Source organism: Schistocerca americana, chromosome 10 (genome assembly GCF_021461395.2).
Source record: "Schistocerca americana isolate TAMUIC-IGC-003095 chromosome 10, iqSchAmer2.1, whole genome shotgun sequence".
NCBI lineage: Eukaryota > Metazoa > Arthropoda > Insecta > Orthoptera > Acrididae > Schistocerca > Schistocerca americana.
Genome location: NC_060128.1, coordinates 95,878,399 through 95,905,427, shown reverse-complemented (window position 1 = coordinate 95,905,427; position 27,029 = coordinate 95,878,399). Strand labels below are relative to the sequence as shown.

General features: G+C 42.8%; 1 protein-coding gene across 1 annotated transcript in view; it reads left to right on the top strand.

Annotated features, from left to right (window-relative positions):
- LOC124552268 (serine-rich adhesin for platelets-like) overlaps nucleotides 1–27,029 on the top strand; it is an 820,531-nt gene that overhangs the window by 781,199 nt on the left and 12,303 nt on the right. The window contains exons 32-35 of the mRNA XM_047126548.1: nucleotides 2,674–3,025; nucleotides 7,901–8,208; nucleotides 18,562–19,149; nucleotides 21,672–21,952. Coding sequence (XP_046982504.1) covers nucleotides 2,674–3,025; nucleotides 7,901–8,208; nucleotides 18,562–19,149; nucleotides 21,672–21,952 — 1,529 coding nt within the window. The remainder of the gene's footprint in view (nucleotides 1–2,673; nucleotides 3,026–7,900; nucleotides 8,209–18,561; nucleotides 19,150–21,671; nucleotides 21,953–27,029) is intronic.

Here is a 27,029-nt window from a genome sequence, read left to right as displayed (position 1 = left end):
TTACAATATCAAAATAATATACATTTATCAGATACCGACGAGACACATGAAAACACAAGTTTAAGTAGTTACACGTTACTTTCAAATTGAATAGGTAGTACAATTAAAGAGAAACGGACATCTCTAGAAAGGGCAATCAAAGAAGTTGGGAATAAAACCCATTGGTAAAAAGAAGGTAACTGCGAGGAAACCCTGGTGATGGAAGAAATAATTCAGTTGACCGATATACAGGGTTATTCTAAATGATGGACCCATTTTCAAAATTTCGTATGTATTCAAGTACAAATCCAAAATGAACAAGCTTTATACCAGTGAGAAGAGGAAGTTTTCAAAGTTTTTGGAGGGTGGTGGCAGAAGGGTGGCAATGGTTTCAGAAGCGGCCAGTAGAGTTCGCGTGGCAAAAGGGCCGTCATTCCATTTCACTGTCAGTTGTGAGTGAGTTGGTGACTGTCGAGCAAGGTTTTCTGCGTTCTTGAGTTTGCGAAAAATGAGTCGTAATCTGCAGTGCAGCAGGCATTTTGTACCAAATTCAGTATTCAACCACTAACTCACAAAAGCATTAGCCTTTGGTTTAAGCAGTTTAATCCAGCTGGGAGTGTTACAAAGGAAAAAGCACAGGCCGACCGCGTGTGTCAGAGGATGATGTCCGATGGATTCAAGAAAGTTTTAAATTGATGTCAAACATTATAGAAAAAAACTTTGAAATATGCTCTTTTCGTTGGTCTAAAGCTTGTTCATTTTGAATTTGTACTTGAATAAATACAAAGTTTTGAAAATGGGTCCATTATGTAGAATAACCCTGTATAAACTGAATTACCTTGAAATTTTCCCTTTTAGCATTCTTCTACAGATATAATCTCGTTTTCTTTACTCAAAACATTAGTAGAAAATCGTTCTTAAATAATGCTGCCTCCACTACACGGCAGGCCAGCTTCCATCCTTTTGAAACCAAGTACATTGCTGGAGGTTGAATACATTTATCAGATTCACAACTTCATTCACATTTATGGCCAAATCTTCTTGAAAATCATAATGGGAAATAAGATAGCCTCCTTTTAACCTATTTCTTATTACAGTACCTATAGCATTAGTGAACTTCAAGTGTATCTCTTCGTTCGTCAGTACTGCCATATTGCACTTCCGTGTGTATTGATTTTTCCTTACTAGTCTCTTAAACTTCAGCCTACTCTTCATCACTACCACGTTGTGATCTGAGTCTATATCTGCTCCTGGGTACGCTTTACAGTCCAGTATCTGATTTCGAAATCTGTCTGATCGTGTTGTAATCTATCTGAAATCTTCCCACTTCTCCCGCCTTTTTCCAATTATTCCACCTCATCTTGTGATTCTTGTACAGAGTATTCATTATTATTAGCTGAAATTTATTACAGAACTTTATTAGTCTTCCTCCTATCTCATTCCTAGTACCAAGCCCCTATTCTCCTATAAACCTTTCGTGTACTCTTTCCCTACAACTATTCCAATCCCTCGTGACTATTTGGTTTTCATCTCACTTTATGTACTGAATTACCCATCCATTATCCTCATATACTTTCTCCTTCTCTTCATCTTCAGCTTCTGATGTCGGCATGTATACCTGAATTTAACATTCTCTGCCCTAGCTTCCTATTCGTAACATATCCTACTCCCTTTGTACCATTTTCTGCTGCTGATGATATTAGCCTATAATCATCTGACCAGAAATCCTTGTCGTCTTTCCATTTCACTTCACTGACTCCCAACATATCTAGATTGAGCCTTAGCATTTCTCTTTTCACATTTTCTAGCTTCCTTACCACGTTCGAACTTCTGACATTCCAAGCCCTGACTCATAGAATGTTATCTTTTCTTCAGTTATTCAATCTTTTTCTCATGATCACCCCCCCCCCCCCCCCCCATCCTCTTGGTAGGCCCTTACCTGAGATCTGAACTATTCCAGACTCTTCCGCCGATGGAGAGATCGTGATGACTCTTTTTTTCAGTTACGGGCCACATGTCCTGTGGATACACATTACCTGTTTTAAGGTCTTATGAAGTTTTTCTATTGTACTTTTCATGCTTTGTTCACACACACACACACACACACACACACACACACACACACACACACACACACAGACGCGTGCGACTTTGATAAAGGTCGGATTGTAGCCTATCGCGATTGCGGTTTATCGTATTGCGACATTGCTGCTCGCGTTGGTCGAGATACAATGACTGTTAGCAGAATATGGTATCGGTGGGTTCAGGAGGGTAATACGGAACGCCATGCTGTATCCCGATGGTCTCGTATCACTAGCAGTCGAGATGACAGGCATCATATATAGATTTGACTTTTTAGTAAGTCATTCTCACATGATCTGCATTACATAACTCATTAAAGATAAGGCAGTGGACCAGGTCAACATTATTGGCAAGAAATGGGGGGCCTGAAAAATACAGGTACAATAAAGGAATTTCACTTAATATTTTAACTTTCACTTTCATTTTGAGTTGGGACCCCAGAGTGACTGATGGAGACCAGATGAAAGGATTTAAACCATTTATTTATCCAGTGCAGGGAAATGAGACGATAGTTTTTCTCCATATCAGTGGGAAAAGAGAACAGTTGTAGTTAAAATTGTGACATTCTTGTAAAAAAAAAAGCTGCAAGCACTCATAATTTACCTATTTCAGGTTGCCGAGGTGGAGGAAGATCTACCAGACGGGGGAGCCAGCTGCAGCACTGGCGGGGAAGACCTTACGGAGTCGGGCAGCGGAGGGGGCGGAGTAGGAGGAGGAGGAGGTGGCGGGGGGACGGCCTCTCCCGTCACTTACGGTACGACTGCCAAGCCGGCTTCACAATCTCGGATAGCGACGAGACAGACGCCACGGCAGAGGAGGCAAGCCGCGCGCGACCGCTACCGCACTTACACTGTCAACACGGCGGCGGCAGCCGCTGCAGAACTCCATGCGACGGTGGCCAGTGAGACGGTGGAGGAAGCAGTGGAAGCCACCACACCCTTAGCGGAAGAGCCTCCTCCATCAGGTATAGAAGCTTTTTATCATTTCCTTTTTGTTCTTTTTTTCCCATTTTCAGAGTTGCTTTTTTAAAACTTTTACATGAAAGGTGCTTGTTCAGGGTGTATACGACCTGGGAAAATCGGGAGATCCGGGAAAAACCCGGGAGAAAAGCGGGAAGAACCTGCGAATATTTTAGAATTCTGGGAATTTTTCATTGTATTCAGTTAAATTTTTGTAGGTTTGACTGGTAAGAACCGATACTCTAACAAAGAATATTACTGTATCTCCCTACTGCCGAATAATACTTCAGTAATAAAACATGAACGAGTGAAAAAACGAAAATTAAACTTAAAACTACAAAATAAATGTGCCATATACTGCAACAAAACAAAGTGCTCATACAAGTGTCTGCCAACAGCAAAATTTGTCAAAGGATTTAGGAAGAATATGCAATGATTCGTAACAACAAATTGACTCCTACGAGCGTGATGTCACAACTTTTTACATAAGATTCATTTTAGCAGTTACAAGCGGAATCACGCGCATGCGCAGTTGAGTAGTACCTTCTCCAGCTTCTGGCTACAGAAATATGGCTGTTGGCTGTGTAAGCAGCCACAGGTTAGAGTGTCTTGTTTCTTTTATGACCCAATGTAAGATCTTTTAATGTTTTACACGTACAAACATACGGCTCCCTACGACATCGTAGCTGCGCAAGTGCGGTGACGCCTGTCATCTGACGCTCTCTGGCAACTGCAAAAATGAACCTATTTCTAACAGGTCGCGGTAAAATATTCCGAATGGTGGTTTGAAAAGTGTTACTATCAAAGAAAATTTCCTTTTACGCAATTTGAACTACGTACGTGAATGTACGATGAATTTCTTAAATCAAAGAGCGTTTGACTCTCATTTAAAAATAAAGTCTTTGATGACGAGCCATTTAGATGAATTTCAAGCCCAGAAGAACAGACATTTATGTCGTTCTTAAAAATTTTAATGGCACACTTGTGTGATATTCTTAAATTGTATTACGCGCATGAAAGACCAACATTATATGTGAAAGCTTAGCTTCTCTTTCAGCGTATTAATCTTATAGGCCAATATTATAAGTGAAAGCTTTACTGTTCTTGTAGCAACACTGTGTATATTAATTTAAACCATTAACTTTTTCTGTTTGTGTGTTCAAAATGGTTCAAATGGCTCTGAGCACTATGGGACTCAACTGCTGAGGTCATTAGTCCCCTAGAAGTTAGAACTAGTTAAACCTAACTAACCTAAGGACATCACGAACATCCATGCCCGAGGCAGGATTCGAACCTGCGTCCGTAGTGGTCTTGCGGTTCCAAACTGCAGCGCCTTTAACCGCACGGCCACTTCGGCCGGCTGTTTGTGTGTTCGCGCTACTTAACAGTGATGTTGCTATTGGCTGTCTTCATCACGTGTCCTAAGCTCTGAATACCTGGTATCATCAGCTGGTGAAAATCACGTGACATGAGCTATGACTGGCTTACAAAAGTACATCGCAATCTCGATTTCAATGCTTCGTGTAATACAAAAATATGCAGTGTACATGTTACTTCACATCAAAGATCTTTCCAAAACTTTTTTCCCCCTGTGTTTTGTTTTTTAAAGTGCCGGAAATTCTACGCCCGTGTATAAAACCATAACCATTCAAAGGATGGATAAGTTATACAGTTCCGAGAGAAATTGTACTGTCAGTTGACAGGGAAAAAGTATGTTTTCACATGGGAGAAAATGTATTTTTAACCGGGAAATCCGGGAATTTTTTTTCTTTGTCCGTGTATACATCCTTTTGTTAAACACGTGTAGTTATATTGGTTGTATGTGATTGTCTCTACATCAGCACCAATACTTCATAGAATTGAACACAGTGACACAGCAGTATGCCTACAAAATACAGGGGAGGTTTTGAAATGGGAATTCTGCCACAAAACATTACAGACTATTTTCTGCAGAATGTCTAGTTCATGGCTTGTGTGGATGGTTGATTTTAGTGGGCTGCCCACAGCGCTCTCGCTCTCAGTCTCACACAAAACCATTTCCTCTGAGACATCATGTGACTTTCCCTATGTATGGACAACTAGTACCACAAAACTGGCAAAACCAACGCCAAATGCTCTGTTGACCAGGTGCAGCTTTCAGGTACTTGTGTATGACCACACTGAATGCTCATAATCGACGAATACTTTACATATTCTAACACACGAAAGCTCTTTATGTGCATAGCTGCCATCTTGTAAAGTGCCATCACAGGCCTTCGATTTAGCATTTATTCTCAGAAGACATTAACATTGTCTCTGATTTACTCGTGCTTGTGTGTTCCTTTGCATTCCCCAAACTGTTCAGAGAAAATACTGTGATGTTTCCTAGCTATGAGTCATTGCTGTGGCCTTCCTCATTCGGTGTCCATTATTAGTAATTGGGAGTTAATATCTTACTCACTCTGGTGATTCATATGAGGACTGAATGATATGTGGCACCCCTGTAGTTGGTACTCCTCAACAGGTGGCAGCACTGTCCAAACTGAGTGCCAGTTCGGGACTCAAAACACAAAATGTTACCTTTCACAGGCTGTGTTCTTATCCACTGAGCTATTGAGGCACAACTAATGACCCCTCATACATTCACTACTGCCAGTACCTCAGCTCTGGAAGTTCTGCATATCTTGTGGGACTATTGCTACTGGAAGAAAGAATAGTGTGAAGAAATGGCCTAGCTTTATGTCCAGTGTCATCGAATTTTCAACAGGAGGTGGGGAAATGTATTAAAAAATAAAAGTCATGTATGGTAACCACAGTGCTGATGATGTTAGCTGTAGGGTGGTAGTTAACCAGATTTAAGACTGAAACTTCCTGGCAGATTAAAACCATGTGCCAGACCAAGACTTGAATTCGGGACCTGTTACCTTTCGCGGGCAAGTGCTTTACCCCTCGAGCTACCCAAGCACGACACGCGACCTGTACTCACAGCCTTAATTCCACCAGAATTAAGGCTGTGAGGATGGGTCGTGCTTCGTGCTTGGATAGCTCAGACGGTAGAGCACTTTCCCGCGAAAGGTAAAGGTCCTGAGTTTGAGTCTCAGTCTGGCACACAATTTTAATCTGCCAGGAAGTTTCATATCAGTGCCCACTCCACCGCAGAATGAAAATTTCATTCAAGTGTAAGACTGTTGGAACTGGAAGAGTGGAATTGGGTGAAAAACAGTGTCAAATGTCATTTGTCAGTGACTGATGAGTTTCACAAGGCTGTCTGACTCATTTTCACTTTGCTTGAGTATCAGAAGATTTGTGCTCATTGCATTCCACAGAGTCAGTGAAGGTCTGCAGATCTGAAATTTTCCCTAATTTCAGGTGAAACTGCTCGCAACAAGACTGCAAGTTCTTCTTAAAGTTGGTTTTTTTCCATCTCATTTTGATGTAGCACACCACGACTTCATCTCACAGAGTCATCCTACACCCCAATGTCTTTCAATATTTGTTGGATGTATTGCACTCTGTCTTGCTGTCGTAGTTTGTTTTTGCTGTCTATTACTATGGAGGTTACTCCCTGATGCCTTAGCACATGTTCTATCACCCTATTCCTTCTTGTAGTTAGTGTTCTCCATGTATTTCTTTTCTCATCAATCCAGCAGAGAACCTCCTCATTTTTTTCCTTTTTCATCCTTTAGTGTGCAATATCCTTCTGTAACACCACATATCAAGCTGTCCAGTTTTCTTCTTTTCCCCTTTTCCCACAGTCAGCAATTCACTTCTATGCATCAGTGCGCTCCACAGTGCATTCTCAGAAATTCCTTCCACAAATTAAGACTAGCGTTTGAAAATAGTAGGTTGCTTTTGGCCAGGAATGTCCTCTTTGGTGGTGCTTATCTATCTTTTATATCCACCTTGCTTCATCAATCATGTGTTATTTTTCCTCTGAAGTAGCAGAATTCTTTTGTTTTATGTATTATATTGCTCCTAGCTTGCATTAAGTTTATCACTGATCTCACTTCTATGACTACTCATTAGTTTCCTCTCTATTTGGTTTACTCTTGATCCATAAGCTGTGCTTATTAGACCGTTCATTCCATTAATCAAATCCCATAATTTCTCCTCGTTTCAGTGAAGATAGCAGTGTCATCAGCCGATATCATTGTCATCCATTTACCCCAAACTAAAAAAAAAAGCTGCCAGTTAGAAAAGTACTGTCATCTGCCTTTTGGAATGGTGATGGAGTTACTGTATGAATCAAACATAATCAATATGTCAGCTCGTTATCTAGATACTGTCCAAACTCTAAATAATTTCCACAGAATAATTCATTCAAGGGATGAAAGTGAATGTTTTGTTGCAACAAGACACCATGACAATACCTAAGTCACATGCCACCAAAGCAGACCTTACAATGCTGAATCCAATGATAATACCACACCCGCTGTGCAGTCCCAATTTGGTACCTTGTGATTTTCATCTGTTTGCTGAAATGAAGTGAGTTCTAACTAATTACAGCTCCAGATGATGAAATTCAGATGGTTGATAGTGCCTGGTTGCAGAAATGGAAGGCAGAGCTCTTCTGTGACAGCTTCACGAAACTTATATATTGTTGACAGAAATTTGTCATCGCATCTGGCAACTGTATCGAAAAATAAGAGTATAACATTAAAGAGGAGAGTCTAAGTAAACTTCCTGCGTTGCATTTACTAAAATAATCCCGTCCAGTTGCTTGTACTGGCTGTAGAAGCATTATTGTTCACCGTTTGCATTGTTATACTATGTTAACCTAATTTACTGAGAAGATTGAGGTTTTTGTGATTGTAGCATAGGGTTCATATGAAATAAAAGTAAGTACTTGAACAGTTTTTTTGTTAATCCAATTTAACCATTTGTTATATCCTCTCCAACAGAAATTTCACCACCACCAGAGAACGAAACTGGCATTCGGACGGGTACGTACCGCATCACACCGAAGCAGAGGAGGCAGGAGGACCGACAGCGGTTCCAGACGCAGGTGCTGGACAAACCGGCTGTCGCCGTCGCGTCCCCCACCACCCAGGGCCGAGATATCGCGATGAGCCCACCCACGGCAGAGTCTACCCCTATGGTGGCAGCCGCCGCCACCAGGAAACACCGCAGGTCTGCCGAGAGCCGAGACAGGTTCAGGACGCGCACTCTGGATGGGGACAGAGACCTGAAAGCAGCTGAAGATGCTGAAGTAAGCATTGAGTGTCAGATTGTTTTCATCCTCGTCAACTTATATTATTTCTTGATAAATCACCAATTTTCCCCTGGATGTAATTTGAGTGTTAAGTGTAGTGGCCATGTTTTATTTCATATGGTGTCATTAAGTTCGCTACCTCATCTTAACAAATTTGATATGCATTTCAAAATATTTGTGGGAAAAATATATCTAAAAACAAAGATGCTGTAACTTACCAAACGAAAGCATTGGTACGTTGATAAAGACAATAACAAACACACACACAAATTTCAAGCTTTCGCAACCCACGGTTGCTTCATCAGGAAAGAGGGAATGAGAGGGAAAGATGAAAGGATGTGGGTTTTACGGGAGAGGGTAAGGAGTCATTCCAATCCTGGGAGCGGAAAGACACACAGGGGGAAGTACAGAGGCAAAGATGTTGTTGAGTGAAAAGTGATGTACGAGGGGCGGCAACTTGAAATTAGCGGAGGTTGAGGCCTGGTGGGTAACGGTGAGAGAGGATATATTGAAGGGCAAGTTCCCATCTCCATAGCTCTGATAGGTTGGTGTCAGTGGGAAGTATCCAAATAACTCGGCGACTGACATCTCTGCCCAAACTCTTCGCCTTTACATATGTCTGCTTGTGTCTGTATATGTGTTGATGGATATGTGTGTGTGTGTGTGTGTGTGTGTGTGTGTGTGTGTGTGTGTGTGTGTGTACCTGTCCCTTCTTCCCCCTAAGGTAAGTCTTTCCGCTCCCGGGATTGGAATGACTCCTTACCCTCTCCCTTAAAACCCACACCTTTCGTCTTTCCCTCTCCTTCCCTCTTTCCTGATGAAGCAACTGTGGGTTGCGAAAGCTTGAAATTTGTGTTTGTGTTTGTTATTGCCTCTATCAACGTACCAACGTTTTCGTTTGATAAGTTACAGCACCTTTGTTTTTAGATATATTTTTCCCACGTGGAATGTTTCCCTCTATTATATTCAAAATATTTTGAATACATATGGCCAATATTTTTGTAAATAATCCAATCGATGTTGACGAATAGACAGAATAGATGAAGTGGCTGTGTGTGTGTGTGTGTGTGTGTGTGTGTGTGTGTGTGTCCCTCACAGATTCCGTAGATCAAGGGGAATGCATATTGCACATTGTGCCACATACCTCCCTATTGCTCATCATGAGAGCTGTGGGCAATATTATTTTTGTGCATAACTATTCCACTTTCACCTGCCAAGTTTATTAGTTGGTTAATATTGCTTAGAATGTCTTACATCCACATAAAGTGTGTACATAAAGTCCGGGAACACTTTTACTAATAATATTACTAAATGATAACATCTCCTTTCACAAATATTGGATTTTATTAATTAAAAACACCGTTTCGTAAACCAACATTTATGAACACTCGACAGGAATCAAATACTGTTTGCCACTACACCTTCATTCTGCCACTAATCTCCAGCCTCGTTACCGAGCAACTGTCTCGAGCCTCTCGCACACCCAACTTCCACTCACGGACTCCAACACTCGACTATCTCTCTCACCCACTTGCACATTGTTGACTGCACTGCAGTCTTTGTTTTATTTTATGATCACTGCGTAGTGCACGATTGATACAATGTAGGGGCACTGGACCCTTACAATATGAGGAGAAAAACTGGTCAGTATCAGGTCTGAAGTGAATCCATCTTAAAAACCAATGCATTATATTTGATGAGCAGCTGAAACACAAATACAAATAAGTCACTTCAGGTAGAAAATGTGGAATAGATCCACGCTGGTTTACAATCTGGAATGGATTTGTACTGATTAACTGTGACAAACTTGGTGACATCCCTGTCACAATTACTCCCTGTGGGAAACTGAATACGGTCAAGGGTATATCTTCAACAGGGGTCTCATACTTCATTGTGTGCAAATTTGGAGAGATGGGGGTGCCCATTTTATCTCATAGTTATGTGATGTGAAGCTCTATATAGCAACAGCAATGAGATACTTCAAGTTTACGAAATTTGGCCACACGTCATCTGGTTGTACAAATGAACATATCTGTCCAATCCCTCCACCAGATAACCTGATGGCCACACCGCAAGAGAGGGGTGTGAGATTTTGGAGTTCGAGATCTTTGATTATTCAACATATCAGGAAGCCAGGAACAAGTACAATCACCTTTACCCTGCCTGGATGGCAGCAACTTACTCCCAAAAAGCAACCCTTCCGTCATCTACTGTGGGACAAATATTCCATCTCCTTTCTCTTCACTGGGCATTAGCAGTGATCTTCGTTTATCTGTTATTGTGTTCGTTACCTCTACATCAGCACTGAGAACCTCGGTCATCTCTACCTTTATTGTGAAGAGCTGTACCTGACAGCACCCCGTGGTGGAGGGTTGTGTCCTAGTACTCTACACAAAAATACTACAGCCTAATGACAGCCAGCAGCTGCAAGAGTGTGGAAATGGGCTATGAAACAACCAGTTCATCATCAGTACTAGACACCTGGTGACATCTGGATACACCTTGTACTGAACCCAAACTTGATGATGATGATGATGATGAGAAAAAACCAAATGTGAAGGCAGGCCCAGCAACCCCAACTGCCCCCGATTCTCCCCCACCATTACTGAAATCGAGCGAACAGATGACAACCGAAAGGTGGTGGTGGTGGTGGTGGTATCAACTCATACTGAGTAGTGAGTAACAATTTGATCCTTTTTCTACTTGCGTTGCGCATGCACACAAACATAATAGAACAGAATAGAAATTGAAGGGTTTGGTGCAAGCCGGAGGCAGCTCCACTTTTTCCAGTTTGTGGCAAATTAAAAAAAAATTTTTGAAATTCAGTTTTCACCAAAACGAAAAAGTTGTCAGCCTTGTTTTAGGCTATGGGGTATCTAATACTACTGACGAGAATACACACGTTTTGCTCCAAAGTGAATGAAAAACTCTTTGTAGGACCATTTTCTTCATAATTAACCATAGTTCAGTTGAAAAAACATTTATTAATAAAGAAAGTATAACATTATTGGCATAATACATTAATTCTACAGTTCTTCTTCAGTCTTCTAGCCCCCCTTCAGTCACCTCATGATCGTTTGAAGCATCTGACATCAACTGGTCGTGAAACCACATTTCATTTTGCCCAACATACTTTCTGGCCAGATCTTTGACATCTTTAAACTTTTGGCCTTTAAGCAGGAGGAGACAATCATAAGCTTGATGAAGGTGGTCCACTGTTATGAGACTCGCAGGTCCTTGGTTGCAAATTTGCACATTATCGAAGACAGTCATCCCTATGGTTGCACTGCATTAAATAATGTATGGCTGTTCGTAGAGAAATATTTTGTGGTTAGTGAATAAATATTTTCCTCTCTTCTTGTTTGATAATGATACGTAAGGGTTCTTTACAAAAAATTTCTTCAACGTGTCAGCAAAGTGGAAAATAAATCTCGGGTCCACTTCAGCGACATGAAACGTGTGATGTTTACACTGTACTGTTGAACAATATGTAACGCAACCTCCTTCCTGCTATTGTTTGGAGGAAGAACGAGGCAGCTCCTGGAGCTGCCTCTGTTTTCGTGCAAACTTGGAGTACAGGCAGCTCCAACTGTTGGATTTCTCTGAAACTAACGGGTGGAGCTGCCTCTTTCTTGCACCAAACGAAGGGGCTTTCTCTTTGTATGTGACTGAATGTTCAACTCGATAGAGCCAAAAAGTGAAGCTGCATCCGTCTTGCACCAAACCCCTCAGTTTTTATTGACATCGTGTATCATAAATGAAACAACTGCTCTCACACCACTCACTGGCTTGCACAGCTCTTCAGGAAACCTTGTTCCTTACAACATATTCATCCATTTCGCATAATTGTTCAGTCTGTTATAAGAACTGAATTGACACTGAAAGAGCCTCTAGTGGTATGTGTATGCAGCTTCCTGAGACCAACTCTAATGATCAAATACAACTTCATACCACAGTGGTAAAATAAAAAATTCACCCTAGAGGAAGAGATAACTTGAGATCACCGATTTGTGCTGTGCCCTTTCTTTTATGGGTGACTTCACAGGGTAGCTCTAAAAACACTAACCGTGGTACGTTTTTAAACCTTTATCTTCACCAATAATTTTTGTACAGCTCACGGATCCTTTCCAACCATTGACCTTACAGTATATAACTAGCTTTTACCTTTTTAGTCAATGGAAGGTATACAATGTCCTCTTATGATTATGATCACTACTCAGCTGGACGTCCCCTACATCTCAGGCTCATCTCAAGCTTAGAAGAATGATGACTAGCACACTTCTGGCACTTCCATAATGCTCAATATTCCTGCCTGTGGGACTACTGAAAAACCCGTGCCACACTCTCGTTGTGATCTTGCCACCCAACAGAACTACAGGGTGGAATCGAAAATTTTCAGGAATGGTGCTGCCATCTGGAAAGTAGGAGTGGTAGATATCTTTGCACTGCTAAGTGCATATCTGGTGAGTCAGTGTGCGGAGTGGCATTCAGCTGGGAGGATGTGTTGCGTGTCCACAGTGATTTCCGTAATACTCTGTGTTTGGCGTGTGGCGGCTTTGCGATGGATTCGGGAACAGAACAGCGTGAGTGCATCGAATTCTGTGCAAAATTTTGGAAAATTGCTACAGAGACCCTTGCAATGACTCAAGTGTTTGGGGGACAGAGCATGTGCCGTACGCGTGTGTTTCAGTTGCACGCTCAGTTCGAGGTCGGCCGTACAGACGTCGAAGATTATGCTCACACTGGAAGGCCCTTTAGCCGCACAACACTAGACATTGTTGCCAAACTTCAACAATTGGTTCGTGCGGATCGACGTTGAACCATTCGAGACCTTGCAGATGAAGTGGGTACTGGCTATGGGACATGTCAACGAATGTTGACTCACGAATTGGACATGCATTGTGTCGCCGCAAAATTTGTGCCGAGGATCTCGATTGCCGATCAGAAGGCGTGTTGAAGTGTGCACGGACCTTCATCAGATGGCGTCTGATGATCCGACCTTCATGTCATGGGTTATCACTGGCAACAAGAGCTAGATTTACGGTTATGACCCAGAGACAAAGCAACAATCGTCCCAGTGGAAGAGCCCGGGCTCTCCGAGACCCAAAAAAGCGAGACAGGTGAAGAGCGAAGTGAAGAGCACGATCATCGTTTTCTTTGATACCGAGGGAATTGTGCACAAAGAATTCGCCCCAGCCAACCAAACAGTCAATTCCACTTACTACTGTGACATTTTGCGACAGCTCTGTGAATTCGTGTGGCGATGACGGCCCGAACTTTGGTGTTAAGGGTACTGGCTGCTGCATCACAACAATGCACCCTATCACACGTTCTTGCTCACCAGGACCTTTTTGGCAATAAACAACACGGTGGTTGTACCCCACCACCATACTCGCCAGATTTGGCACCTTGCGACTTCACGGTATTCCCAAAACAGAGTCAAGTTGAAAGGGCCATCAGTTCAACACTCTAGAGAGGATTGAGGAAGCATCACTAGCAGTGATAAATACTCTCAGAGAACAGGACTTCCAGAAAATGTTTGACCAGTGGCAGAAGTGCTGGGACCAGTGTGTATGTGTGGATGGGAATTACTTCGAGGGTGATGGTGACCATTAGTCCAGAGGTAAGGTTTTCAATAGATGACCAGCACCAGTCCTGAAAATTTTGGATAGCACCTCGTAGTGATACCACTTCCTCAAAATCCCCCGTCGGACATCGGTCCTGTGATGGACACACGACATCACTGTCGGCATTAAATATCACAAAGGGGCAGTTCGAGTATGTAAGTGCCCCTGTCAAAGGACACACTTATTTTTAAATGTCCCCAAGGAGGGGACAAAAGGACAAAAGAAAGAATGCAGGGAAAGATTTGTGTCTGCGTACCTCTCTCTCTCACAGAGACGTATCAAATTATATTCTATTTGTGTTCAACAAAGACCAACAGATACTGTGCATCTATAAGCACGGCAAAGTGAAATCTGACCCTATCACTGCTAACCGTCTCCCCCTCCCCCCCCCCCCCTCCTCCTCCTCCTCCTCCTCCCAATTCTGTCTCCGAAAAAGTTGAACAGAGTGTGTCACACCATCTTTCAACAGCTAATGTTTGGAATCCTACAAGTGCTCTTTTTTGAGCAGGATCTTCTCAGCATCTGATAATGAACCTAAACACATCTCTGGGCAAAAAACTCAAATCCACAGACACAGAAATTGAAGCTGCATGCGAGATTGTTCGAGCAAGACTCAGTATCAGGGGTGGGCATAAAGTAACTGGACCCTTCTATCATTCACCAGACTCATCTCCTGATGTAATCAAAAACTTTAGAGAAAACCTCAGTTCATTTGTACGTAAGTTCCTCAGTCTTACTGTAATCATCGGTGTAGACTTTAATAATCCAACACTTAACTGCAAAAATTAAAGTTTTGTTAGTGGTGGGCATGATAAGACATCCTGTGAAACTTTACTAAACATTGTCTCTGAAAACTATGTAGAACAGATAGTTAGGAACCCCACTCACGAGATGAAAATATATTGTATATAATGGCAACAAATAGACCCAACGTCTTTGACAATGTCCTCATCTAAACTGGTAACCGTGGCCATGACTCAGTTGTGGCAACAATGATTACCAAAGTACAGAGGACAACTAAAATAAGCAGAAAGATACACATGTTCAGTAAACTAGATAAAAAATTAGTAGTGTCACATGTCAACAAGGAACTTCAATTTTTCAGCACAGGACATAGCATGTAGAGGAACTATGGCTCACATTTAAAAAAATAGTTGACCATGCACTGTTCAGGCATAGGAAAATTGTGGGATGGTGGGATGCATTAGATTCAGGATGATCAATGTATTTTCTCTTTCCAGTTCCAGCAAAAGTTTGACAACAATTAAGAGATGACTACTGAACCATTAGTATTCTCCTAAAAAGTGCATAAACATCTTGATTGTTGCTTCCTACACTTAATCTGAACCAGTCTTTCTTCTCTTTTTAGTTTTAATTAATCACTTCACAGTTATTCCTCTCTAGATGATCTGTTCATCAATTTAAAAAACACCAGGAAGAAAGTCCATGTAACTGCTGTATTTGTTTCTATCAACAACTGATTTTTAAATCTGGTGAAATCACAACTGCTGCTACCTCAAGCAAAATGTGCACCAACAACTGCCACGGCCCTTTCTCTACAGTCACTCTTCACACTTGATTCAGAAGCATATACATCTGGCTCCTATAATGCCAGTGCTCTTATTCAAGACATAAATTGGCTTAACATTTTAGTTATAAATTGAATTTTCCTCAATATCTACTTGCCTTGGCCTATTTTGGCTTTTATGTGATTCTTGACAGTGCACAATTTTGACATAATTATAACTTCTTGGCAAATAAACTCTCATGTGATGACATGGTAAGCAGAAAATAAAAATGCAGTTTGAATTTTTTTTGTAAAATGCCAACTCTCCTTTATGAAACTTCATAAAATTAATGTTTGTAACAATCACTATTGTACTACTTTATAATGTAAATTTCACTATAAATAAATGAGTATTCTAATAATCTACAATAGTGGCAACTACAATGCTGGAGCCATATCATTTTATGTGAAAATTAGTGATTCAGATTGTATTGAAGACTATAACAACGTGATAACTGTTTACATTTGATCACATAATTGCATCATCTTGTAGAATGTAGACTAAATATTGTTTGAAATCTTGTGAAACAGTAATAAGTGTAAACTGAGAACCTAGAAATGAACAGAAATATATGTTTACGTTGTAAAAATTGGCCAGCTGTGAGTAGGATTTGCGCACTGAAGATTCTGTACAAACTTAATTGTGTATAAAAACCATTTATCCATTCTGAAAATTGAAGACATTGACAGTTTTTGCGCGTTATCGACACTGATACTGCCAGGATTTTCAAGACTGTTTTAATTTCAGTTTTGAAGTCAGGTAACAATTGACAAACAAAATATTTTGTTTTTGTGTGGTATAATTACAAATTAGCAATTTCATACTTTTTCCCTTTACATTGCTTATTGCCAAATTTCATGATTCTAGGTCAAGGTGAAGTACCTATGGGTTTTGTTAAATGAGTTTATGAGTATCAAAATATGTGACAAATAATTATATCCTTTCACTTACATGCTTATACTTTTACACCTCCGAGGGACCACAGATCTTAATACGTGACATAAATTTGAACTTCATATGTCTACTTGTTTGAGGAAAAGGATTCTTAGTCGGATGGACAGACAGACAGGCATGTGGGCTGATGAATAACAAAGCAGTCCTATAAGGCAGGGGTTCCCAACAAAATTTTCTCGAGGGCCCCCTCATCGAGCATGATTGGTACCTTGTCATATCACTGTATCAAGTACCTAAAAAAGCCAAATTAAGACTTATACGTTTTATATTTTTGGTACTTAAAAAAAACAGTGACATATTCATTATTGAAAAAATATTGAGCTTAAAACTTTTTCAATTTAGCTATAATTGTTATTGTTAAATTTGTGATTATTGCCCAAAATCTTTGTCTTCAAATCTGGGTGTTTAGTATAACAAACTCCTTAAAAAATAAAAATTGAGTATGAACTGAAAATGACAGGAAAAAATTAAAACTGAGTGTATTGGCCTTTCAAGTGTACTATGCTTGAGACTGCATTGAGAAGATGTGTGAAAAATAAGAAAACACTCATTTCATGCAAGGTATTACTTGGAAAAAAAAAAAAAAAAAAAATTACAGTTACAACAGAGTACACCATCAGTAGACAGTTTTAATTTTTAGTTCTTAATGAACTGGAGTTCAATCTGACCTTTGAGTCCATTATTTCTTAAATATTAAGTTCCAAACATGAAACTTTCACTCTGAAATCCGACTGCATGTCGAGCCGATTCTTATATTTGTTTTTCATGAAGCACATGGAAGAAAATGCTTGCTCACTCCTATATGTGGTTGCAGATGGGAGGATCTTTTTCATTGCCTTATCTCCTAGTTTCTTGTAGTCCTTGCGTGCTGATGCCCAGAAGTCAGTAATTTTATCACTGATGAAAATGTTTATCATCGTACCACAGCTGGACAGATCCACAAGTTGATTTTGCTCTTCTTCAGTGAGGCCTTGGACTCTGTCTATTTCTTCACAGCTGAAGGGGTTTCGAATCCATCTGTTGTCAGGTTCAGGGAAACACTCTCTAAAAGCAGCAGCTAGGCCGCGTAGATGCTTGGCTACACTGATCTTCATCTGGTCAGGCTGAAACGTCCCCTTAGAAAAATTATACATGACTGTGCTTAAACTGACACACAGTATTTTTTAGCGCAACGCAATCTGACTTTCAATAATCCCTACAAAAGAATGGCCCTGACTAACATTAACCTATACCTTTCACAAATCACTTACCTCACCAAAAATCTTCGTTACTCGAACTACTGCAATACAGCAAGCGCCAATACTGCCAGCTAAAGAGAAGATTCAAACAACTGAAGGCACTAACTACTGATAGGCATAGTTAGCAAATGAAAGATTTTGATAGAGAACAAACAATGTATTTACCTTAATAGTCATAATATATACAGCAGTTCATGACATCCATTCTTACAAATGTACTGTTTCTGATGGACACACCTCCAGATTATCCATTCTCAAAAATCCGCCATCTCACTTCCCCACATCCAGCACTGCTGGCGGCTCACCTCTAACTGCGCAACGCTATGCGCTGTTAACATCCAGCTGCCCAACACTACAATGGCAGACAACAATGCAAACTAGCCACAGACTGCACACAGCACAGCCAGTGATTTTTCATACAGAGCGCTACGTGGCGTTACCAATAAGAAAACCTAAACAGCCTACTTACAAGGCAAACTCTCCTCTGATGACTCCAAGAATTGTTTTAAAGTAGAAAAGTTAGTTAGTGACTTGTTTTCTATACTTGACACCGTATCTGACACTTTTTGACCATAGCAATAATCTTATCGACAACTTTGAACATGTCTACATTTACCGGCCGGAGTGGCCGTGCGGTTCTAGGCACTACAGTCTGGAACCAAGCGACCACTACGGTTGCAGGTTCCAATCCTGCCTCGGGCATGGATGTGTGGAATGTCCTTAGGTTAGTGAGGTTTAATTAGTTCTAAGTTCTAGGAGACTCATGACCTCAGAAGTTAAGTCGCATAGTGCACAGAGCCTAATAAGGGTTCCATCTTTCCAGACGGAGGCACAGAACCAAAAAAAGATGTTTACTAAAGCACGGCACAGCTGACATCGTCCCGTTTCAACCTCTGTGCCGTAAGTGAGAACGAGTTCTTAACATCGGGTGTAATGCACAGTAAGAAAATGTTTCTCCCACAGAACCACTCGCCTCCGTCAGCGGCGGACGAGCTGCTCCTCAACAGCCTGCTGGAGAGGGAGGCGCACATCCTGGCCGAGGAGGTGGAGACGCTGCGCACGGGCGACAGCCTGCTGCTCGAGTGCGAGACGCTCAGCCTGGTCAGCATCGACAGCGAGAACACGAGCGAGTCGGGCCACGGCGTCGAGGGCTCCAACGGGGACGAAGACGCCGAAGTGGAAGTCGAAGTCGAAGTGGAAGCAGGCCCTCCACACGCGGAGCTCCTCCACCCCGTGCTCGACGACGAGGGGGAGGAGGGTGACGTGGAAGAGAAGACACTGAGGGCGGGCGGCTGCGACACGCCGGATCCCGATGAAGTGCTCGGGCTCGGCGACGCGGAGGAGGTGGCCGGGCCGCGGCGGCAGCGGACCGCGTCGGAATGCGTGGCATACGGAGAGGCCGTGCCGGCAGAAGTGAACCTCGTAGGTGACAGTCCGGTGGCGGCGAAGGAGGAAGAGCGAGAGGAAGGGCTGTCTGAAAATTCTGAAGACCAGAGTTCATCAACAGATGATGAAGAGTGTGCCCAGAAGAAACCGAGGATTGTGAAACCCGTAAGTCAAATCCGTTACCTAAGAACACACAGGGGAAAAGATGGAGAGGGGTATTAAGACATTGTCCATAGTGACATACGACTAACAAATCAGATTTCAAGAGAATGATGGAAACCTGTATTTACCTTTCAACAATATCCCTCTTGACAGATGCAATGAAGAACAATTTTAAAGAATAATTTTATTCTCCTGTATTGGTTAAAAACAGTCTTGGTTGCAATTTAATTTTTTTATTTTTCAACGACGCGTTTCTCCTTATTTAGGCATCTTCAGGTTATCTTTTGTAGATGGACACGAGAGGCACCAAGATCTGTATCCGGTTAAGCACTTGTTTGCTGTATGCCACATGTGGATTGGAAGAATTTTTTTATTCTCCTGTTGCAAATAATAGTTTTTAATACAAACTTTTATCAAGAACATAGAGCATGTGATACTGAATTGGCTGCATGGGGGGGGTTATGAATTTCAGGAACAGGAAGATTTGTGCAGAGAGTAAAGCATGGAATTAACTTTAGGTGTGCAGATATAAAAGGAAGTTTCAAGATTCATTTCTGATCTGAGCAGTGCTTTGCCATGTAGGATACCTGTATATGGTCCACAGACATTTTCAATGTGCTGTATTGTTACAACTCACTGTTAGTTTTGTTTTCAAACAGCGTCACATAAACGTATGCTCTGACAAATTTTTTTCTTTAGCTCCGGGTGCCATTATTCTGAACTGACAGTGCGTTAAGACTTTTGAAAGTCGAGTGCTTACCGACTGCTGCAGTAAAACGATGCTGTTGCAGTGCAACTGCCATTGTGGTGCCTTGTGGCCAGTGCGTTTTATTTGTTCTCAAACAGGACATGATCCAAAGCAGGTGCCATTTTCCTTATTGGAGAAGCTAAGTTAGCTAATATATATATGTTTCTGTATGACTCCATTTTGCTGAACACAGTGATTTCTACTTTTGTTTATGCTCCAAACATACTTCAAAACAGTTTTTTTGTTCTTCAAGTGGGCACCATTTTTAAAAATACCGAAACATCTCATTCCAAGAACATTTTATAGGACATATCTACGCATTATGGCTTGAGATTAGGTACAACATTTTTATTCTCTCTCTCTCTCCCACTCTCTCTCTCTCTCTCTCTCTCTCTCTCTCTCTCTCTCTCTGCATCTATATGTCTTTCTCATTAGGGTGTACATTGTTTCTGATACAAATTGCAGTAGCAGTCATCAGATTTTTTTTTGTATATGTTATCTGTATCTACAATAGTTTATAGTATTTGTATGAAAAATTGGTGTTACATGTGTTTCTTGTTTATAGTAAAAGTTTCATAGTTTAGGAAACGAAGAAGAATTGGAGAAATTTCTTTTCCTTGGTAGCAGTATTGAGTGTAGATGGTAGGATGTTAAATATCAATGCTGTCCCCTGCTCCAGTTTTAAAAGGTTAACTGTATGTAGAGATACAAAATGTATATTTTCATGCCAGATATTTTTCTGATGCTCTCTTGTGGTAGTAAGCCTTTATGCTTTCTCACCTACCTGCCCCATCCTAGCGATAAATAAGCAATCGGTGAAAGGAGTAAGATTAGTAGAGGCATGCATAGGACTACAGGCACATAGAAATCCACCTCAGAGCTAACAGGCTACCAAATACACACATGTGGCTACATTGTCCCAACACTGCAGCCTAATGAGGATGAAGAGATACGCGGGCAAGTGCTGTGCCATCTGAGGTACCCAAGCACCACTCACGACCCACCCTCACAGCTTCAATTCTGCCAGTACCTTCTCTCCTACCTTCCAAACTTCACAAAAGCTCTTCTGTGAACCTTGCAGAACTAGCACTCCTGGAAGAAAGGATCTTGCAAAGACACGGCTTAGCCACAGCCTGGGGGGATGTTTCCAGAATGAGATGTTTACTCTGCAACGGGGTGTGTGCTGATATGAAACGTTCTGGCAGATTAAAACTGTGTGCCAGACTGCGACTCTAACTCGGGACATTTGCCTTTCGCGGCACACAGTTTTAATATGCCAGAAAGTTTCATATCAGCACACACTCTGCTGCAGAGTGAAAATCTCATTCTGGATGAAGAGATTGTCTCGGATGGAATGGACGAGGGAATGAGGAACTGGCTAACTCAGCATGGTGCAGAGGGGGGACATTGTGATTGGCACACACAATATTTTTTTTGTATCCCACCCAGGAATTTCCAGAAAAACAAGCAATTAAGTTTTCAAAAGTAGACCACCTTATCTAAAAATTACAGAATTTTTACAAGAAGCTTAGCATTGATTATATGAATTCATCACACTTTGGGGCTTGTTGACACCAGTGTGGGTGATATCCTTTTTTGTTTCCTCATGCCCACTGTATTTGATTAAACTTGCTTTGTCCCGCAAAGTGAGGGAAGGTGCAGGCCACAGTGGCATCATCACAGAATTCACTTTAATAAATACTTCACAAAGAACTTTCAATATGCACTTCATAACTGACTCTGTAGGTTTTTAGAGATAATTCTTTATTCGTCACAGGTCACGAGGAGTCGTGACGGGAGTGCAGACGGCAGCCCGAAGCCGATAAGAGGACGGCGTAAACCTCTGCGTGCCGGTCGGAGTGGCATACCTGTGACGGCTGTGGCTCCTATCAAGGTCCCTGTTGTACAGACAGCGAAAGTGCCGCAGCAGAAGCTGCAGCAGCCGAAACAACAACAACAACAGCAGCAGCAGCAACAACAGCAGTCGCAGATACCAGTCCAGCAGCTGCCTGTGGCGCCAGCACCGCTGGAGTCGGAGCAGCAGCAACCTGACCCACGGTACTTCTTCATACATTGAAAAACACTGAAGAAATTTTTCCACAAAGTGTGACTGGTTTTTTGTGTGTGTAAAGGGAACTTGGGGTTTTAATAAGACAGAAATCTTAGGCCCTGTGTCTGCATTTCTAGCGGCAAGCATAGACATGTAAAACTTTGTTTACACTGGAGTGAGTGAAAAGAAACACTAGCAAATTGGTATTTACAGAAAATTTTCTATACAATTTGCCGGTACCCGTGAGTAAGTGTTTACACTGGAAGGAATAGAAAAGAGCATGAAAGAACAAAAATAGTGTGCCAACTCTATGAACACTGATGGGGTCCATTTTTTATGCTAATAATTGACAAACAAGATTACTCGATACTATGCATGCTAGAACTGCTTGCAAAACTATTGTTTTTGAAATAGGGGTATTTTGTACGGTGAGTGTGCTGTTTAAACAAAGCAAGTAAAATGGCAGGGTGTGTGGACACTGTAGGAGTGTGAATTTCAACCCAAGTGTGAAATGTTTGGAAGTAGTACACTTGTCACTAAACTGCAGGATCGACCTTCCTCAGCATTATTTCAGAATCTTGTACATGTGTTAGTTTGACACTATTCATTGGATTTTCACTGTAGTTGAAGAGAAAATGTAAAACAATGACACTAATTAAAACTTACTGGCAAAGTGAAACCGTGAGCTGGACCAGGACTCGAACCCGGGACCTTTGCCTTTTGCGTGCAAGTGCTCCACTGACTGAGCCGCCTGCCTACAACTCACAACCGGTCCTCACAGCATTACTTCCACCAGCAGCTCCTCTCCCACTTTCCAAACTTCACGTAAGGTCTGTGAAATTTGCAAGACTAGCACCCTCAGAAAAAAGGAATTGCAAGAGATGTGGTTTAGCCACAGCACGGGGAATTGTTGCTAGAGTGCTAGTCCCACAAGTTTCGCAGGGGAACTTCCCTTAAGTTTGGAAGGTAGGAGACGAGGCAATGGCGGAAGTAAAGCTGTGAGGATGGGTCACGAGTCAAGCTCCGGTAGCCCAGTCGGTAGAGAAGTTGCCTGTGAAAGACAATTCTGGAGTACTGCTGTGCAGTGTGGGCTCCGCATCAGGTGGGACTGACGGATGACATCCAAAAAGCACAAAGAAGGGCAGCTCGTTTTGTATTATTGCAAAATAGGGGAGATAGTGTCACAGACATCATACGTAAATTGGAGTGGCAATCATTAAAACAAAGGCGTTTTTCGTTGCGACGGGATCTTATCATGAAATTTCAATCACCAGTTTTATACTCCGATTGCGAAAACATTCTGTTGGCACCCACCTACATAGGGAGAAATGATCATCGTGATAAAATAAGAGAAATCAGGGCTTCTACAGAAAAATTTTAAGTGCTCGTTTTTCCTGCGTGCCGTTCGAGAGTCGAAGGGTGGAGAGACAACTTGAAGGTGGTTCATTGAACGCTCTGCCAAGCACTTTATTGTGAATAGCAGAGTAATGAGGTAGATGTAGGTGTTGATGTAGAAAATGATGACACTACAAAGGCAACAGGCAGGGAAGATAAAAATCACCCCTGCTGTGGAAGCAAAAGGGAAAACATTGGCAGACAGGGCTACGACTGTGACTACAAATGAGGACAGTGCAATTGATAGGACCACAGGTACAGAAAGCCTCGAATTCCTAAGGGAGATAATCGAGGGTGGGAAACAGGCAGGTACGAGGAGAAGGTGAGTCTGCGGAAGCGGACAGAAGCTATATCTGTGTAGAAGTCACCTCTGTCATTCACAGACAACAGAGCAATAAAGATTATCAGCTAATCTCAGTCAGCTGTCCAGCTGCCACCGACTGTCATTATGTGGCAGAAAGACTACCGAAGTCTGCAGCTTCTTATGAAGGGGGTGACAGTGTCCAGTTACCCTCAAGGCAGGAGGGACGGAGATGAGCAAAGTGTATACTAAGACAAGGGAGGACCACGCAGCTGCAATGAATACGATATGCAGTGAGGGCCTGCACTCCTACACTCATTCTCCAGAAGAAGTTAAAGCTGTTCAAGGTAGTGTTCTGAACACTGCCTTTTTAGATGGAACTTGCCCACCTGAAGGAGGAGCTAGATGTGATAGGGTGTAGTTTGAATACACCAAGAACAAACAGGTGAACACCCCTCCTCTTTGTCATCTTTAGTAGACAGTATTGCTAACAGAAAAATCTTTCAGCTGACCAGTGTAGCAAATGCGAATAATGCCCAAGTTTAGAAATACCGTCGAGAAAGTCGCAGAACCCGGCGCTTCGAATGTCAGGGATTAAACCGTGTCGTGAAGTATTGTACCGTGCTGCCCCAGTGTGTTAAATGGGTGGGGCAACACGAAAGTAGAGAATGCCCAATACAAAAAAAAACAGACACCCAAAAGTGTTGCAACTGTGAGGTTGCACCCGTGGCAGGTTACCGCAGGTGTTAGGGCTTAAGAAAGGGCTTAAAAAAAGCCGGCAGCAAACAGTACGCAAACAACGTCCAGCAAGGAAGGTTAAAGCTGGCATTAGCTACAGCAACATTGCAAAAGGAAAAACCGGCAGGCCCGTCCTCACACCCGCGCCTGGGGCAATACGGACACACGTAGGAAAAACAAAACACTGCCGTGCAGAGTGTGCAGGCTGCCAACTGAGATGCCACCGAACAGGCTTTCGACTAGGCAGCAGGTGCGTCTTGATGCGGACCAGATACAGAATGTGCACACACTGCAAGTGAAAGTATCACGGATGAGCTCCGCTCGCTCCTGACGGGAAATAAGGAGATGATGATAACCCTCCTTGCAAATGCTGTTAAGATGACCATCGCGTGCAGCCTCTGACAGATCTGAGCCGTAAGTAACATCTTACACGGATTAACGGTCTGCATGTGGAAAGCAAATGGAATTTGCACGCAGGTCACAGAGTTCAGCAGTTTCTGTGGCATGAAGCAGTAGACATATGTCTGATGACAGAACTCATCGTAAGCCTGTCTGCCTTCTTAGCTGGGTGGTATCGTCCTTGCCTCCCGTGCGAGTGGTCCCGGGTTCGATTCCCGGCCAGGTTGGAGATTTTCTCCACTCGTGGACTGGGTTTTGTGTTTCCATCTCCATCTCCATCATATCCATCTCCATCATATCATCTCATATCAGTCAATGATGCCATACACTTATTTCCATCTTAAGCCTGGTGTGTTCGTACGTGTGGCAAACTACATTTGCCACCGTAGCGATAGGTTAACTGCAGGTGGAGGCACTGCTGTTTACATCAAAACGTCGATTAAACACCGTGTGGCCCAGCTGTCTTAACTACGAATGGTGGAGGCAACTGCCATTGCAGTTATGACGTCATTGGGGAAAATAACATCCGTGGCAGCCTATCATCCTCCAAGAGATTTACTGGACCCGTCGGACTTCGAGGCATCGGTGTCCGTCCGAGGCCAAAACTTCGTCGCGAGGGACTTCAGTGCCGAGCACTCCGACAGGAACTCCAGAGCCACTAACAGCAGCGGATGCCAACAGCTGTGCATTGTTAGGAGGCACAATGACACTGTGCTACGATCCTACGATCCCACGATTTACTTAACGAATGGTGGACAAGCGGATGTCCCGGACATTGTGCTGCTCAGGGGTATGGGAAACTGTGGTACAGCAACTACACGAGTTGCACAAGCATCTGACCATCTCTCGGTATTGTTTGATCTAGAGATCATAGGTGAGCAAACGAAAAGTCACATAAGACTACTGGGGAAGGTAGATTGAGAGCAGTTCAAGGAGAGCACGCAAGAAGCACTGGACTGTCAATGTGGAAAATACAGGGAGAGACGAAGCGATAAAAAGTGTCACTACAATAGCACTGTGGGCGGTTGATGCTGTGTCCCTCAGAGAACCACTAGGGACAAAATTACATCAGTTTCCCCCAAAAATGCTTGATGTGATCGTGCATAAAAATCGTATGTTTATGAAATGGCAGCTGACCAGGCACCCAGCAAATGCCTCGGAAGATGTGTTCACGGACAACTTCGTAGCAGTCGGTGACTGCATCGACGAGGAGCGTGTGAGGTTAGTGCAGCAAAGGCTGCTGGCCTTTCTCAAAGTGGGGTATGAAGGTCAGTTAGAGAGAACAACAGTGGAAGAGGTCAACTTGCAGATCCGGCTGCTATTTTAAAGCAACTACCACCGAATGCCTTCAGTCCTGTCACAGACATATTCAATAAAATTGTATAGACCGGCAACTTCCCCAAGGCCTGGAAGTATGCAGAGATGGTTGTAGTATGAAAGCAAGAAGATGACGACAGGCTTCCTCAAAACTGCAGGCCTATTAGCCTCCTCCCACCCCTCTCAAAAAATTTTTTAGAGATATACTTAAAGAGTCTGCTCCACAGTGTAGATGAGGAAAGTCTAATCCCGCCAGAACAACTTGGTTTCCACTGCAGACTGTGTATGCAGCAGGAGCTTCTACACCTTGTAGAGAACGCAATATGTGCCTCGGAGTGTCGGGAGTACACAGGTGTGGTGCTTCTCGACGTCTCCAGGGCCTTTGACTGTGTGAGACATTTGGGCCTCCTCTACAAATTGTTTGTAGTGGGTGTAGCGGTGCCGCACGTCAGGCTCATCGCATCATACGTCGAGGATAGGACCTTCCGTGTCTGTGCCGGAGGTGACACGTTGACAGTGAGGCAGATCCTAGCAGAAGTGCTGCAGGGGTCTGTCTTAGGACCCCTGCTGTACTCCCTCTACACCTGTGACACGCCAAAGGTGGACAGGGTCAAGTTAGCTTTGCGCACAGATGACAAGTCCCTGTACACCGTGTGTTTAAACCCCAACGCCACGCACCGTTGTCCGCAGCTAGCATGCGGCACCCTGGGATCCTGGTCCACTAAATGGAGCTTGAAATATACTGCTACCACAAGCCAGGCCCTAGTCATCACCCGAAAAATAATCACTGCGGATCTCCCACCAGTGCGAATCGTGGAAGACCCCATCACACGGTTGTGCACAGCAACATACCTGCACATTACCACAGATAGGCCCCGGCGGCAGCGGACCGCGTCGGAATGTGTGGCGTACGGAGAGGCCGTGCCGGCAGAAGT